This window comes from Penicillium cataractarum (genome assembly GCF_028827025.1).
Source record: "Penicillium cataractarum strain IBT 29864 chromosome Unknown utg000010l, whole genome shotgun sequence".
Lineage (NCBI taxonomy): Eukaryota > Fungi > Ascomycota > Eurotiomycetes > Eurotiales > Aspergillaceae > Penicillium > Penicillium cataractarum.
In genome coordinates this window covers 1754138-1766539 of record NW_026622746.1, presented here as the reverse complement: position 1 = coordinate 1766539, position 12402 = coordinate 1754138, and the positions used below count along the sequence as shown (strand labels likewise).

The window sequence follows — 12402 nt, the reverse complement described above, 5'->3', positions numbered from 1 at the left end:
GTAGTTACTACTCCTCTAAGTACTCATGTCTCACACAACCTCCACACCAAGAACTCACTAGTCCCCCTTCCAAGAAAGCCAAACCCTCGTGAAGAATCTCTCCCCCTCCACATTCCACATCCCCGAGGTTTACCCTGGCCGTGCAGAACGACTAACTTGGTAACCACCAGTACAATAAGTTAGTAACTGTTAACCCCGGCATCCCTCGCTGAATACCCAGATCGAGGGATCTTGAATCCTGCATCCTGCATCCTGAAACGTGAGCCTATCCACTCCCCACAGATGAAAGGAACACCTAAGCGCCCGGCGGGGGGGGGGGGAGAATCATCTAGTTCCTGTCGCAGTTCCTAGACCTAGTTCCTCCTATCCCCACGTATTCCCCCTCGTATCCGTAATCCTGTCATCCTGGATTTGGTTCGTTGTCTTCCCCTCCCTTCTACTCCTGGAACTAAAAACCCTGCACCCTGCCCCTGTTCCTGGATCGACCGCCTGGATACTCCTTTGGAGACGGGGAAGTCAGGAACCCTCGAGGAGATAAGAGGGGATCTTGTATTACATTCGTTGTGAAAGGATAGAAAGTATACAAATATATACAAGATCAGCACTGCAATAACATAATTAATCCTAGGACACGGTACACAACGTACTGAATATACTCCACGATGCATTAAAACCGAGAACCTTAGAGAACCCTTTGAAGACTACTCCTGTACTACTCCCCATATCGGCTATTCTATCAACACCCCCAGACTCACCCCGCAAAACTCGGCTCTTTTTCCTGCAGAATGCAGAATTCCAAACGGGGTAGAGTCTACATGCAGGACATACAGACCGACCAGGGTCTTGGACTCCGCCATTTATCCAACCGAGGGTCTTGCAGAACCAGGCATACTTCCAAGAATATATACAAAATATACACCGGACACTCCGATGATAACCGTCTAAATACACAAAATGTGATATGATATACCCTCCCATATCCCTATACAACACGCCCATCCCTCACAAACTCCGCCATCCTCCTCGCCACACCCCCTCCCCTCCCCTCCAACCCATCCACAACCCCATCCCGATCCCCGACCGGCCTCTCCTGACTAACCTTGAATCGCCCCTCCACACGGGTAATATCGACCTGCATCCCAACGATATTCTTCTTCAAAATGGCGATATATTTTTCTGGTGCGTCGTCGAGTTTCCACGGAGTAGTACCGCCACCACTGCCAGTACTATTCCCCTGTCCCTCCCCATCAGTATTAGGCTCGTCTTCGGTAAACCCCATAACGCCCTCCTCCCCCAGCTTCGCCAAATCAGATAACTGTCTCTGCAGAAATAGCCCCGTTTCTTCAGCACTGGAATCATGGTACACACGCATACGCCCGTACACCTGTACAGCAGCGTAATTCCACGTCGGTGCAATCCTAGCTTTACCCGTTCCACCACTAGCACCAGAACCACCAGTAGTCGCAGCAGCAGCAGCAGCAGCAGCTTTAGCCGCAGTGTAAAAATGCGGCGTGATATAGTGATCGACAGGGCTGGTGAAGATAATCAAGACTTCGCCTGGAAGGTAATACCCCGAGTCCCGACCCTTGTCCTGGTCTTGGTCCTGGACTTGATCTGCAGAACCGAGAGAATCGTATTGGCCCTTCACACTAGCGGAAGGAGTATCCGTGACGGCTTCGATCATAGCGGCAGCCTGTGGATTTGCACGGGCGATGTGGCCGCGTAGGACGCCTAGGGGGCAAGAAGAGGGGTTGTGCGTAGTGGCAGTGGATGAACTAGACGGTTCGTTTAATCCGGATTCATTTTCAGATGTCGAGTCTGGGCCTGTTGTGTCTGTATCCAGAACCCAGGGTATATGGCTACATTGTAAGGTAGGAAAAGTTGCCGAGGGTAATGAGGTTGTTAGGACGCCGAGGGGATGGGCGCGGATGAAGGTGTGTAATGTTGGGAGGTCGTGGACTGCGTGTTCGCGGCGGAGATGCATGGTGAGGATGGAGGAGGTTTGGATTTGATGTATAGTTGATGTTGGACTATCGATGTGTATTTCGGATAATGTGAAGAAAGTTAGGACGGGAGGAAAAGGTACTAAAGTGAAAATGAGGGGAGATTGACCCCGGATTTGCCGATAAGATTTGGATCGGATAATCGGGCCAGTTAGAGTTTCTCTACTATACTAGACGTATACTTCGAGGTGAATGATATATCCTTACAAAAGTATCACACAACACATTAGTGCGGTAACGGATCAAACGAGAAAAATATGCTGAGTGAAATGAAAGATATATAGAGAATAGTACCAACCCTATTCCAATGATCATGCATATCTATGCACTACCACAAAACTCAGGCCAATCGCCTCAAAGTTAAAAAGAAAGATGAAAACCAATATCCAAACCAAGCTCCAACAAACTCCAATCCCTAGACCCTCGACGACATCTTCAGATCTATTGCATCGTCCGGGCCAGACACACGAACCAAGCACAAGCACAAGCACATACAGACATACAATCCACCCTAATCACCAAGTCCACTCCAAGCTATGACACGACTGACTCACTCATATGACACCCTCTACTCAAAATAACGGCCTCCCAGACGCCATCCTCACAAAGTCAAACGGCACATTCTGACCCACCAACAACCGCAACGTCTCCACCGTCGTCCAAGCACTAACATCCTCACTCCCATACGCCGTCCAGCCCGCACTACTCGCCACGCCCAAGGGATCCCCCTTCCTAGGACCAGAGGTTAAATCCAGATAAACCTTCCCCCTCGTCGACGGCGGCGACGAGCGGCCATTGGTCCGATAATGTCTGAGCAAGGGCTGCACCAAGAGGGACTTTTCCGGCGGCAACGCGGAAACAATGACAAACGGCTGCTCAACCAATTTAACCGACTGAATCGAGGTAAACGGTTCCAACCCCGCCGCAAGCGGCCCGCTAGCCTTGAACCCGACCGTATAAATCGATCCCACGCCTAGACTGCGCAGGGCAAAGATCGCAGCCGAGGCGTCGGTCTCGGAGCCGGCGAGGATGATTGCCGCGCGGCCGCGGTACGCGGAGGGTACGTACTCGCGCGTCAGCGTGGCACGGATACCCTTCCACGCGGCATTCTCACCGACGAACCGCGCGCTGCCGATTTCAGCCGGCGCCGAGAGGGCGATTGTGTCGACGAGGCCGATGGCTCGGGCCGCGTCGCTGATGGAGGGCATGTACGTGGTTGAGCTGGAGATGGGTGGGTTGAGGCAGGCACCGCCGAATTGAGGCTGAGTGAGGATAGACTCCATGGAGCCCTTGGGGCCGCGGTCGATGGAAGTGAAAGTATGCGGAAGGCCGAGCTCGTTGAGACATTTCTCCATGAACATGGAGTGTGGGGTGGCGCGGAACGAGCCGATGACGTATAGATCGCGCTTGGGCAGTTGGCCCATGATATGCAGGGCTTCGTTGATTTCGGCGGCGGTCAACTGACCCGGAGCTGCGATCATGGGGAGCAAAGGGTGGGTGATGGGGGAGAAGACGGTGTTCAAGGCACGCGAGAGTTGACCCATTTGGCCCATGTTGACGGCAGAGAGTAGCGGACCCGGTCCACGACTTTTGATAGTCGAACGGAAGTATTCCAGTTCATAGTTCTCCTCGATAGTCGAGACCATGGCGATCATCTTGACGATATCACCGTACTTGGCACTCTCCTCAAAGACACGCTGAGCCTCGGGGGCCGTCCACTTCCATGTGCCCGAAAAATCATGGAAGGCAGACATGATAATGCTATGACCCTTGACTTCTGATAATCGCCGGCGAATCTCTTCGGGCAACCACAGCTCCACGTCGACATATTCAACGCCCCACTGGATCGCGCGCCGCAAGTACTTGTAGAACAACATGGGATCGTCCATGGGGAATTTTCCATTCTCCTTGGTGCATCTCGCCGTGAATATAATGGGTAACTCGGTATGTTGCCGCAGCAGCATCAATTGCTGACCCACGTATTTCAAACTGGGCACCGAGCCCGCCGCAGTGCCATCCGCCGTAGGCTCGACCAGCAAGTCCACGCGAATCTCAACCGCATCCGATCCCACCGACAAGATATCCAAATTCGGCAGCGCGGCATGTACATCCGGGAAGGTCGTCGAAATAAAATTGGTCCGCGTCTTGGTGCGCAAGTCCTCATGCGGCCTCGTCTGACCCAAGATCAAAGAAAGAAAGCGCGTCAAATCGCGACGCAAAAGGGGGTTCGCGAGTACAAGAACTCGTAGTCGCATGATTCGGTCAATGCATCCTCGGGTGCAGACCCGTCCTCCACGCAATGGGTATTTATCAAGATGATCGAGGACCTGTCGCATCCCTCCAGACTGCGGTCGAAATCATGGGCTAGCACACCGGCGACAACCACGTCCGTGGCTCTAGCCAGCGTCGCAAGCGAGGTTTCCGTTGTCCAGGGCTTTCCGAGCACCTCCGCGACCATGTGTACGATGCTTTCCATCCCCGCGCCAAACACAATGACTATCGTCCCGGACGGGGTTTCCGGCGGGGGTATAACGGAGGGAGCGACATGGTTCTGCGGGGAGGAAACGGCGGGCGCATTATTGGAGACAATTGCAGCGATATTCAAGACCGAGCCAGCCGAGGAGGTCGAGGAGACGGAGGTAGAAAGGTCAGAAGCGGTATTGTTGGGCGAAGCCATATGAGGACCGGGATCCTTTAGGGTGGAGACGGCGGCCGTCTCGTCTCGTAGCGGCGTTGCCATGGGCGGTAGGGCAGTTGGCATCATCGTCGCATAGCAGATTTAGACGTTTTCATACTTGGGGTGTGAGGATGAACGTGCTCGAATTCGACCCAACCAGGTCTGGTCCACGAATCTTCTCAATCGTAGATTGCGGGTTATCACCGACACCGTCAACGTCACGCGAGAGGGCCCCGGCCACAAGAAGACAACGGAATGTCAAGTTGAGATATAGCCAACAAAGTGCAAGATCCAAAAGGGAGAAAAAATTGGAGAAGGGGAAGGAAGAAGAGAGAGAGGGAGAAAAGAGGAAAGAAAGGAAAGAAAGAGTGTGTGTGATGGAAAAATTGTAATATCAGCGTCCGGCTCGTCCACGGCAAGTGGCAAGTAGTATCCGCAACGGCATAGACCGGGGATTGACCGAGGAGGCGAGAACGAACGAGACGAGTAAGTAGTAGTATAGTAGATTTGGTGTGTCTTTTTTCCAGACAGGGTTAAACCGGATAAAGTGCCAGGCGCAAGTAGTGGAGGAAGAAAGAACGAAATGGGGGGAGGGGGGGAAAAGGGAAATGTAGCAGGTCGGATAGAGTTTAATACGGGGGGGGGGGGCACAAGACAGGCGGCTATAGCGCAGGGTTGGAAGGTTGAATTTCCTTTTGTCTGACCGGGGAAGAATTGGTAGGAAGGTAAGAAGTTGAATAGGGTAGGGGATAGCAGGTAGGATCCAGGAGGAAATCCGAGATCCATCCGAAGAAGAAAACCAAAAATGCGAAAATCCATTCCGGGGGCGGGGGGAGAAGAGACGGGGTTGCAATTCTCCGCCAATCAGAATGAAGAGTTGGCCACATAAACTGCGGATCGGATATTGGAGATTCTGGGGGTAATCTAGTATACTTAGTACTATCCGTACTATAGTATTACTATAGTAACTATGTACTACGTGTTAGTTGGTTAAAAGGATTTTTATCCGGATAATCACTGGAAAATTACAATCATCCTTATAAGAAGAGAATACCTTCTATTCGAATAATATACTCCTCTCCATCTACAAATCCAATCTACTCTATAGCCTATTCTATAGCTACCCCGTATACTTGGCAACCACCAACCCATCAACCCATAATCCAATCTCTATAATAATACCGTACCATCTAAAATGCCAATGTCACACAGCCGCATCTACAGGGTCGCACTTCCCTCCCCCGAACCCCCGACAAGCCCACAATTCCCACGCGTTGATACGGGGAAAATCTCCGGCTAACCAAAGAGACACGGCTAGTCGAGAACCAATAACCACCCGGCCCGGGTAATCCACCCAGTCCATCACCTCTGGTCTCCTACACCAGAACGCAAATAAGTTATGCCGTCTATTACCGTCATCCATCGAAAAAAAAGGGCTTGGCTTGGAAGGTGGGAGAAGGGTGACTATGGAAGAATTGATACGTCCTCGGAAAAGCAGAAGAAAAAAACATGGAAAAGCAGGTGTGACCAATAGGTGATGAGTGCCGCGGTAGGAAGATGCCTGGTGGACTTGCCGGGTATGTAGTAGTAATAGCCACTGGGTAGGTAGTTAGCTACTGGACTATCGTATAAAGGGAGGTCCCTCAATAAACATAAAGCGGGACGTACTATACTTCCAGCACTCTACTAGCCAGACGGAAATGGTCACAAGATCAAATTATACGTCAAAGTATCCCATCCCATCCACAATTCTTTTGTCGTTCATACAATCACCAATCCCTTATTAATAAAAAAAAGATTTTTATCTCCAATCAATGTTGGCAGATTGAAATGATATGATCTGAAATGGGTCTTACATGGCATCCATAAAAACATGGTCAGAGAATTTAAATCATCGGGAGATAACCCCTCCAATGGTCCACACAGAAAAAAAAAACGAGAGAAACATACCAACCAAGTCAAGGGGGTATTGAAAAAAACAAACAACAAAGACATGAGGTGAAAGGGGAATAACTGAAACAATCGCCAACAAATAGCTGATCTCTTTCAAAATAAAAGCAAACGGTGTATCAGAAGTAGATTTTCGACAGATCAGACCAGTCTTTGCGCCGTTGCGCTTTTAAGTTTGCTTTGTTCACTCCACCCGACATCAAGCCGGAGGAATTACTATGTACGAGAAAGAAAGGAAACAAGAAGGGACCTCCGTCAATAGGTCGAGGTATCGTCACAAGGGAATCAATCCCGAGGCTCGCCAACGTGATTGTTGCACGTTTCCCGCGCCACAGCAGAAGCTAGATTAGCGGAGAGAGAGAGAGAGAGACACGAGACACGAGACTGGAGCCGCTTGGAGAAAGAGATCGGCTCCCGAGACAAATGGTGGGGATCTGTGACACTGGGTATCCTGGCGATTATGGCTCGCCATTGGACAACATCATGGCACGCCACAAGAGATGACATCCTTGCAGTAGACCTGCTTCCTGCAGATCGACATGCGATAGGCGAGCCATGGGCGGCAGCGAGGGGAAGAAGGAGATAGGGGAGGATGAGAGGGAGATGGTTTAGGACAGTGGGAGGCATAGAGACAGAAGGCCATCTCACCTGAGCAGCGATTTGGCTCTGTGGCGACGCATAACCGCCCTGTCCAAGGTCAAGACGACCAGCATGTCCAGGAATTGCCAATCAATCAGGCAGACACGGACGGGAACCGCCAGCCAAAGCCGATCCAGACGGAATCTAGACCAATTGTTTCAAAAAGCGGGCTCGGGTCATGTCAAAAAATGGACATAGATGCAGCTGCAGACGCACACACGGGCAAGGGCCCACGCGGGCGCACCAAGTACAGACGGAATGATAATCGGACGATGCCCAAAAGAAATCACACCAATTAACTCGGAGGAGATATAGCCAACCCATTCATAAGTTTAGGCAAAGGCTTTCGACGGGCAGTATTTGCCGTCTTGGAGACCCGCGGAGCTCCATGGATCATGCGGGGTTCTTTCATGAGACTCGTGTCAAGCTTGGCCGGGGCTGTGGCGGGTTAGATGGGGACAGTCGTTGGATGGACAGAATCAGACTCACCTCTTTGGACAACTCTGCTGTAATCACCGGAGAGATTTGGTTGGCTACGGCTGCTTGGCGCGAAGAATGTGGCACTGGCTGTCCGCCACAAGTGGTTGGACGTGTCGGATAGGAAGTCGGTGGTTGATCGACCGGAGAAGATGGAGCTGCGGCCTCGGTTGCGTTTTGAGAGGACGATCTCGTCGAAGAGGGCCATCTTTGAGTCCTTGGACTTGGGATTGGTTCTTTCACGTTCACTGATGAACTCATTGAATCCTAAGTTTGGAGCGTTAGACATTATCATCTTGTCAAAAACATAACACAGATTCTTACCTTGCGTTTGCTGCAGGACGGCAATGTACTCGGCATGCTCATGTGGAAGGCTCTTCATAAAAGCATCCATATTGAACGTGTAGTACATTCCAGATTTCTTCTTCTCCCCACTAGCCGGTACCAGGAACTTCTTATAGGTATAGAATAAGCTGGCGAAGCACCTGACAAAGGCCGCGCGGATCTGATCGGGGTGGAAGGCAGCATCGCAGACGAGGCAGACCTGGGACGCACAGCGGTTGTGGACAGTCAACTTGCACTGCGAGCACTTGTACATGCCTTCCTCTGCGCGGTCATCACAGATGGCACATACTAGTTTCTCATCCCATGGTTGGGTCTGGAAATAGTGGCCCTCAACCCAGGCAGTGCCCGTAGCATTGTCAATGGGCTGCACAGCAGCCTGTGGGACAATCGTCGATGCGGCAATTGTGGATTGAGCGTACACCGACGGAGCATAAGTCGAGCCTGGCCCGTAGTCCGTGTTGAGCGTGGTGACGGACAGATTAGAGGCATGTCCGAGGAAAGGCGCACTCGGACGCCGCGTCATTCCAAAGGACGAGCTCCTCCGAGATGCAGCATCGAAATGGCCAGACCGTTTCTCTCGCAGCGACGCTTGCAACGCCATGCCAGAGTCATTCCGAGAGGAGGGAGTCGGTGGAGGTGGAGGGAAGTGACCCGAGGTAGGGGAGCTTTCTCTGGGCGATGGGGGAGACGCACTGGCCCTGGCTGTGGAGCTAGTTCCTGGCCGGTCATAGCTCTTGGAGGAATACCCGCGTGAGGAGGCCTGCTCGTTACGGGCATGAAGGAATGCATTGAAGATCGGGGGCTGGTACGTTCCAGGAGTCACGGCAGTTGAGCCGAAGGTGCTGGAATTGAGGCCCACGTACTTGGCAAGGTTGGTTGGCGGGGCCTTTGCGGTGTACATGGCCGCGCTTTCTGACAAGAATGTGTCCCATGGGTATGTCTCGATCGCATATGCTGGGGGACCGGTTGGTACCCCGCAGCGACTGTGGTGAGGAGCAGCCATCTGCAAGAGCGAGAGGAGCTTCCTACGTTGATGACGGGGGAGAGGAGTTGGGCGAAGGGTACTCTCGATCATGTCGTTATCCAGATCGACCAGAACGAAATCGTCGGTGGGCAATTCCACCTTTTCATATCGACGCTCGATACCCACAATATACGGGCAAGGAGCCTCGATCGCCTGGACCAAACGAGCGGGGAGAACAGGGATCAGAACACCAGTCCACTGAATGGGGAAGAGCAGGTCCACCAGAGCCCTGGTGGCGAGGTAGAGCATTGAGGTGTGGGAGGACAAGAAGATGATTCGAGACTCTGTCAAAGCGTACTCGAAGAGAATAATAATGTTCGGGACGGATAATGTTCGGAACAAGGCATACAGGTCGGTATTGCGAGAACCCGGAAGCTCGTTAGAAGCTTCCTGGCGAGCAAATAGCCGCAATTCACGGATTGCAAGCTCGACCTGTGTCTTGGACGAGACTGGACAGAATGCTTCCGTACAGAGATTCATGACGTATCGCTCCAGCGGCTGCCACACCCCCATTCGTTGCGAACTGGATGGCACACGTTGCACACCACCCTCGGTCATCGGCACAACGATCGCTTTCAGCCACTCCTTCCAGAAGCTGGTCATATTCGCCTCACGACCGAGAATACCATATGCGCGGGGAATCCAAAAGCCCGTGTCACCATCAGTCAAACCCTCGATCTTGGAAGACGCCGCATGTCGCACCGGGCGCAGCAAGTCCGTCATAAGCCCAATCTTCTCCTCGACCGCGCTAATCTCGTCCTCGAGCTGTTCACGGGAGTCTGATCCGGAAGGTACATTCGGCAGCTGTGCCAGCAGCCTAGACAGCTTGGCCCGCTCCGATGCAAGCCGCTCGCCCAGACTCGCTGCCAGCTCACGCTCCTCGTCCGTCATGTTATCCTTCCGCCACTCCTCACATCGCTTCTCCAGCTCATCCGCAGCCTTTGAATTCAACGGGATCCAAATAATCACACAGATTGCGTGCAACTTCGAGCCATTGTCCGTTGTCATGGCAAACCCGTGCCAGGTCGACCGCGGCCGTTGATCCGAGGCAACAATATTGACATCATTGGGAAAGGCGAACATCGGTACGTAGTCCGGAAAGTTGCCTCGCTGCTTCATCTCGTCGGCCATGCCTCGCGTGGGGTATCGATCGAGCAGGACGGGCTCGAAGCGGCGCTTCAATGGGTGCATTGTCGGGGAGATTTCGAGGGGCTGCGGTACGGGAATCACGGAATTGTAGTTGCTAAGTCGTCGAGACGTACGTACGGAAGCTATATCAAGCAATGCCTGTCGTCAGTAATAAATCCCATAGCAAGACCGTCCCCTCAACCATTTTCAAAGCTAGAACTCACCTTGTCGCGCAATCGTCGACGGCTGCCTCTTCATACTATTCATATCCCGAAACGACATATGCCGGCGCACACTTCCAATGCCCGATCGTAGTAGATTGCCACCCTGAGACGGCGAATCCTCCGAGACAATCTTTTGCGTACGAACACGAGATCGCGGGCGCGTGTTCGTGGTAATTGCACCCGCACTCAAGCTCAGATCCGTCAAAAAGGTATCTCTCTCCGACGTAAACTTCAGCAACGCCTGGTCAAAATCAAAGTCCTCGGAGAACATTGCCGAAGCCCGCATCGGGGAGGAGGCGCCTTTGACCGTGACACTGCTACGGTTGCTACCGGTACCATTGGGCTGGTTGGAATCGGTGCGCGAAAGGGTCGACAGGCGCTGGTTGGAGCTGCGCCGGGTACTATTTCCAGCGTAGAGAGTCGAGTTGGGCCGGGAGGTACCATCCGGGAGGTGTTCCTCCTCAGCGTCGGCGTCTTCCTGGATAGCATCGGAGAGCGCGGGGCCCGGGGAGGCAGCGCCATTGATGCGATAGTCTTCGCCGAGTCGTTTGAAGGTATCCAGAATCTCAGTGCCGTCCACGCCCGCAATCCAAAAGTAATCGGCCAGAGGAGCGCCCTCCGGGGAGCTAGTTGAAGGCATTGTAATTGTGTGTGGGACCGTCGCATAGAAGCAATTCACACTCTGAGTTGGTCAACTGTTGTCCACCCTTTTTCCCTTGTCACCGCATGGATGGTAGGAACTCCGACCGCATTCAAAAGTTCGATCAGGGGGTGTGTGGGCGATGTCGGGAGCAGAGGCGGGGAAAAGAACGACGGGACCGCGGGAGCATACGAATTTGGCGAGACCCAGAAGAGAGTGGGGACTGATCGAGAGGAGAGAGAATAATAGTAGTAGTAGTAGGAGGAGGGGAGAAACAGAACAATCGTAGCAAAAAGAGTTAGAGAAGAGAAGAGTAGGGGAAATTCGGGAGGAGGGGTGAAGATCAATTTTTGGGGGGTTGGGTTTTTGATGGATTTCGAGGGGTTTTTTGGGGGTGGGATTGGGTAAGGATGATTCTTACGCAGGACAAAAATAGGGGAGACTTTAGTATGGAACTGATTATTTACTTTGTTATAATTCTGGAATCAAGACACAAGAGTTTATTAACCCAAGGATATTTTTATTTGTGGGACTCTAGAAGGGTATATTCTTTTTTTTTCTTTTTGAATGCCCCAGTTTTACAGTGCTTTTTTTTTCCTGTTGGACGGATGGTTGCGTAGGCCCTTCGTAATGCGATTACTAGGAGAGTCCTGCAGTATCTTTATTCTGCCAGTCCATAAGAGAATATTATAACTTGGTAGCTATGACTTATACTATATCCGTTATCTCTCCTACTACTGTATCCCACAGCTACTATAACTACTATATCTCCCTCCTAACCCTAAGACAATCCTAATCCACTCCTATTCACCCCTTCCGGTGGCGTTCGAACAAACTATCCCCCAATTCCCGTCAAATGGCAGACTCAGGAACAATCTCTCGAACCCCTTGGTGCACTGACCAGCAAAGCAAACCAGCCCGCCACTCTGCGCCCCCAAAAAAGCGCCCCATTGATGCACAAGAGTCTGACACGGGCCCGACCTGCAGCCAATGCACCCTCACTGGCCGGTTTCGAGACCTTTCTAAACAATCGGGGAGAGATCCAGGGCAATCCAGGCCCTGTGAGACAGAGACCCATACTATACTTCTAGAGACTGCCTTAAGGCAGTCTCTAGAACCAGACACTAACTTCTTATAGACTTCGACCCCGGCTTTGAATAGTTCTATTGGAAAGTTTTATATCCCAAGATTACAGCAGTATCCAGGTAAACCTCCGATAGTTCTCCACCACGCACCATATAAAACGACCATTCGAACCACTCGATGATCGGTTCGGTGGAGCGCAATCGCACATC

The 12402-nt window shown here is 52.1% G+C and overlaps 3 protein-coding genes across 3 annotated transcripts; all 3 read right to left on the bottom strand.

The window, feature by feature from the left end:
* Positions 1-982: 982 nt before the first annotated feature.
* Positions 983-1984, bottom strand: N7496_012719 (FMN-binding negative transcriptional regulator; the record flags this gene model as incomplete). Its single annotated transcript, XM_056705632.1, has 1 exon — positions 983-1984. One exon carries the CDS (start codon positions 1982-1984, stop codon positions 983-985), a length of 1002 nt encoding a protein of 333 aa, XP_056549530.1.
* A 591-nt stretch (positions 1985-2575) lies between these two features.
* On the bottom strand, positions 2576-4767 carry N7496_012718 (uncharacterized protein; the record flags this gene model as incomplete). The annotated part of the gene is made up of 2 exons (XM_056705631.1): positions 2576-4177; positions 4219-4767. 2 exons carry the CDS (start codon positions 4765-4767, stop codon positions 2576-2578), a joined length of 2151 nt encoding a protein of 716 aa, XP_056549529.1.
* Positions 4768-7564: 2797 nt separating this feature from the next.
* On the bottom strand, positions 7565-11107 carry N7496_012717 (dDENN domain protein; the record flags this gene model as incomplete). Its single annotated transcript, XM_056705630.1, has 4 exons — positions 7565-7707; positions 7759-8013; positions 8071-10386; positions 10468-11107. The coding sequence occupies 4 exons, from the start codon at positions 11105-11107 to the stop codon at positions 7565-7567; spliced, it is 3354 nt and encodes a 1117-aa protein (XP_056549528.1).
* Positions 11108-12402: the final 1295 nt, after the last annotated feature.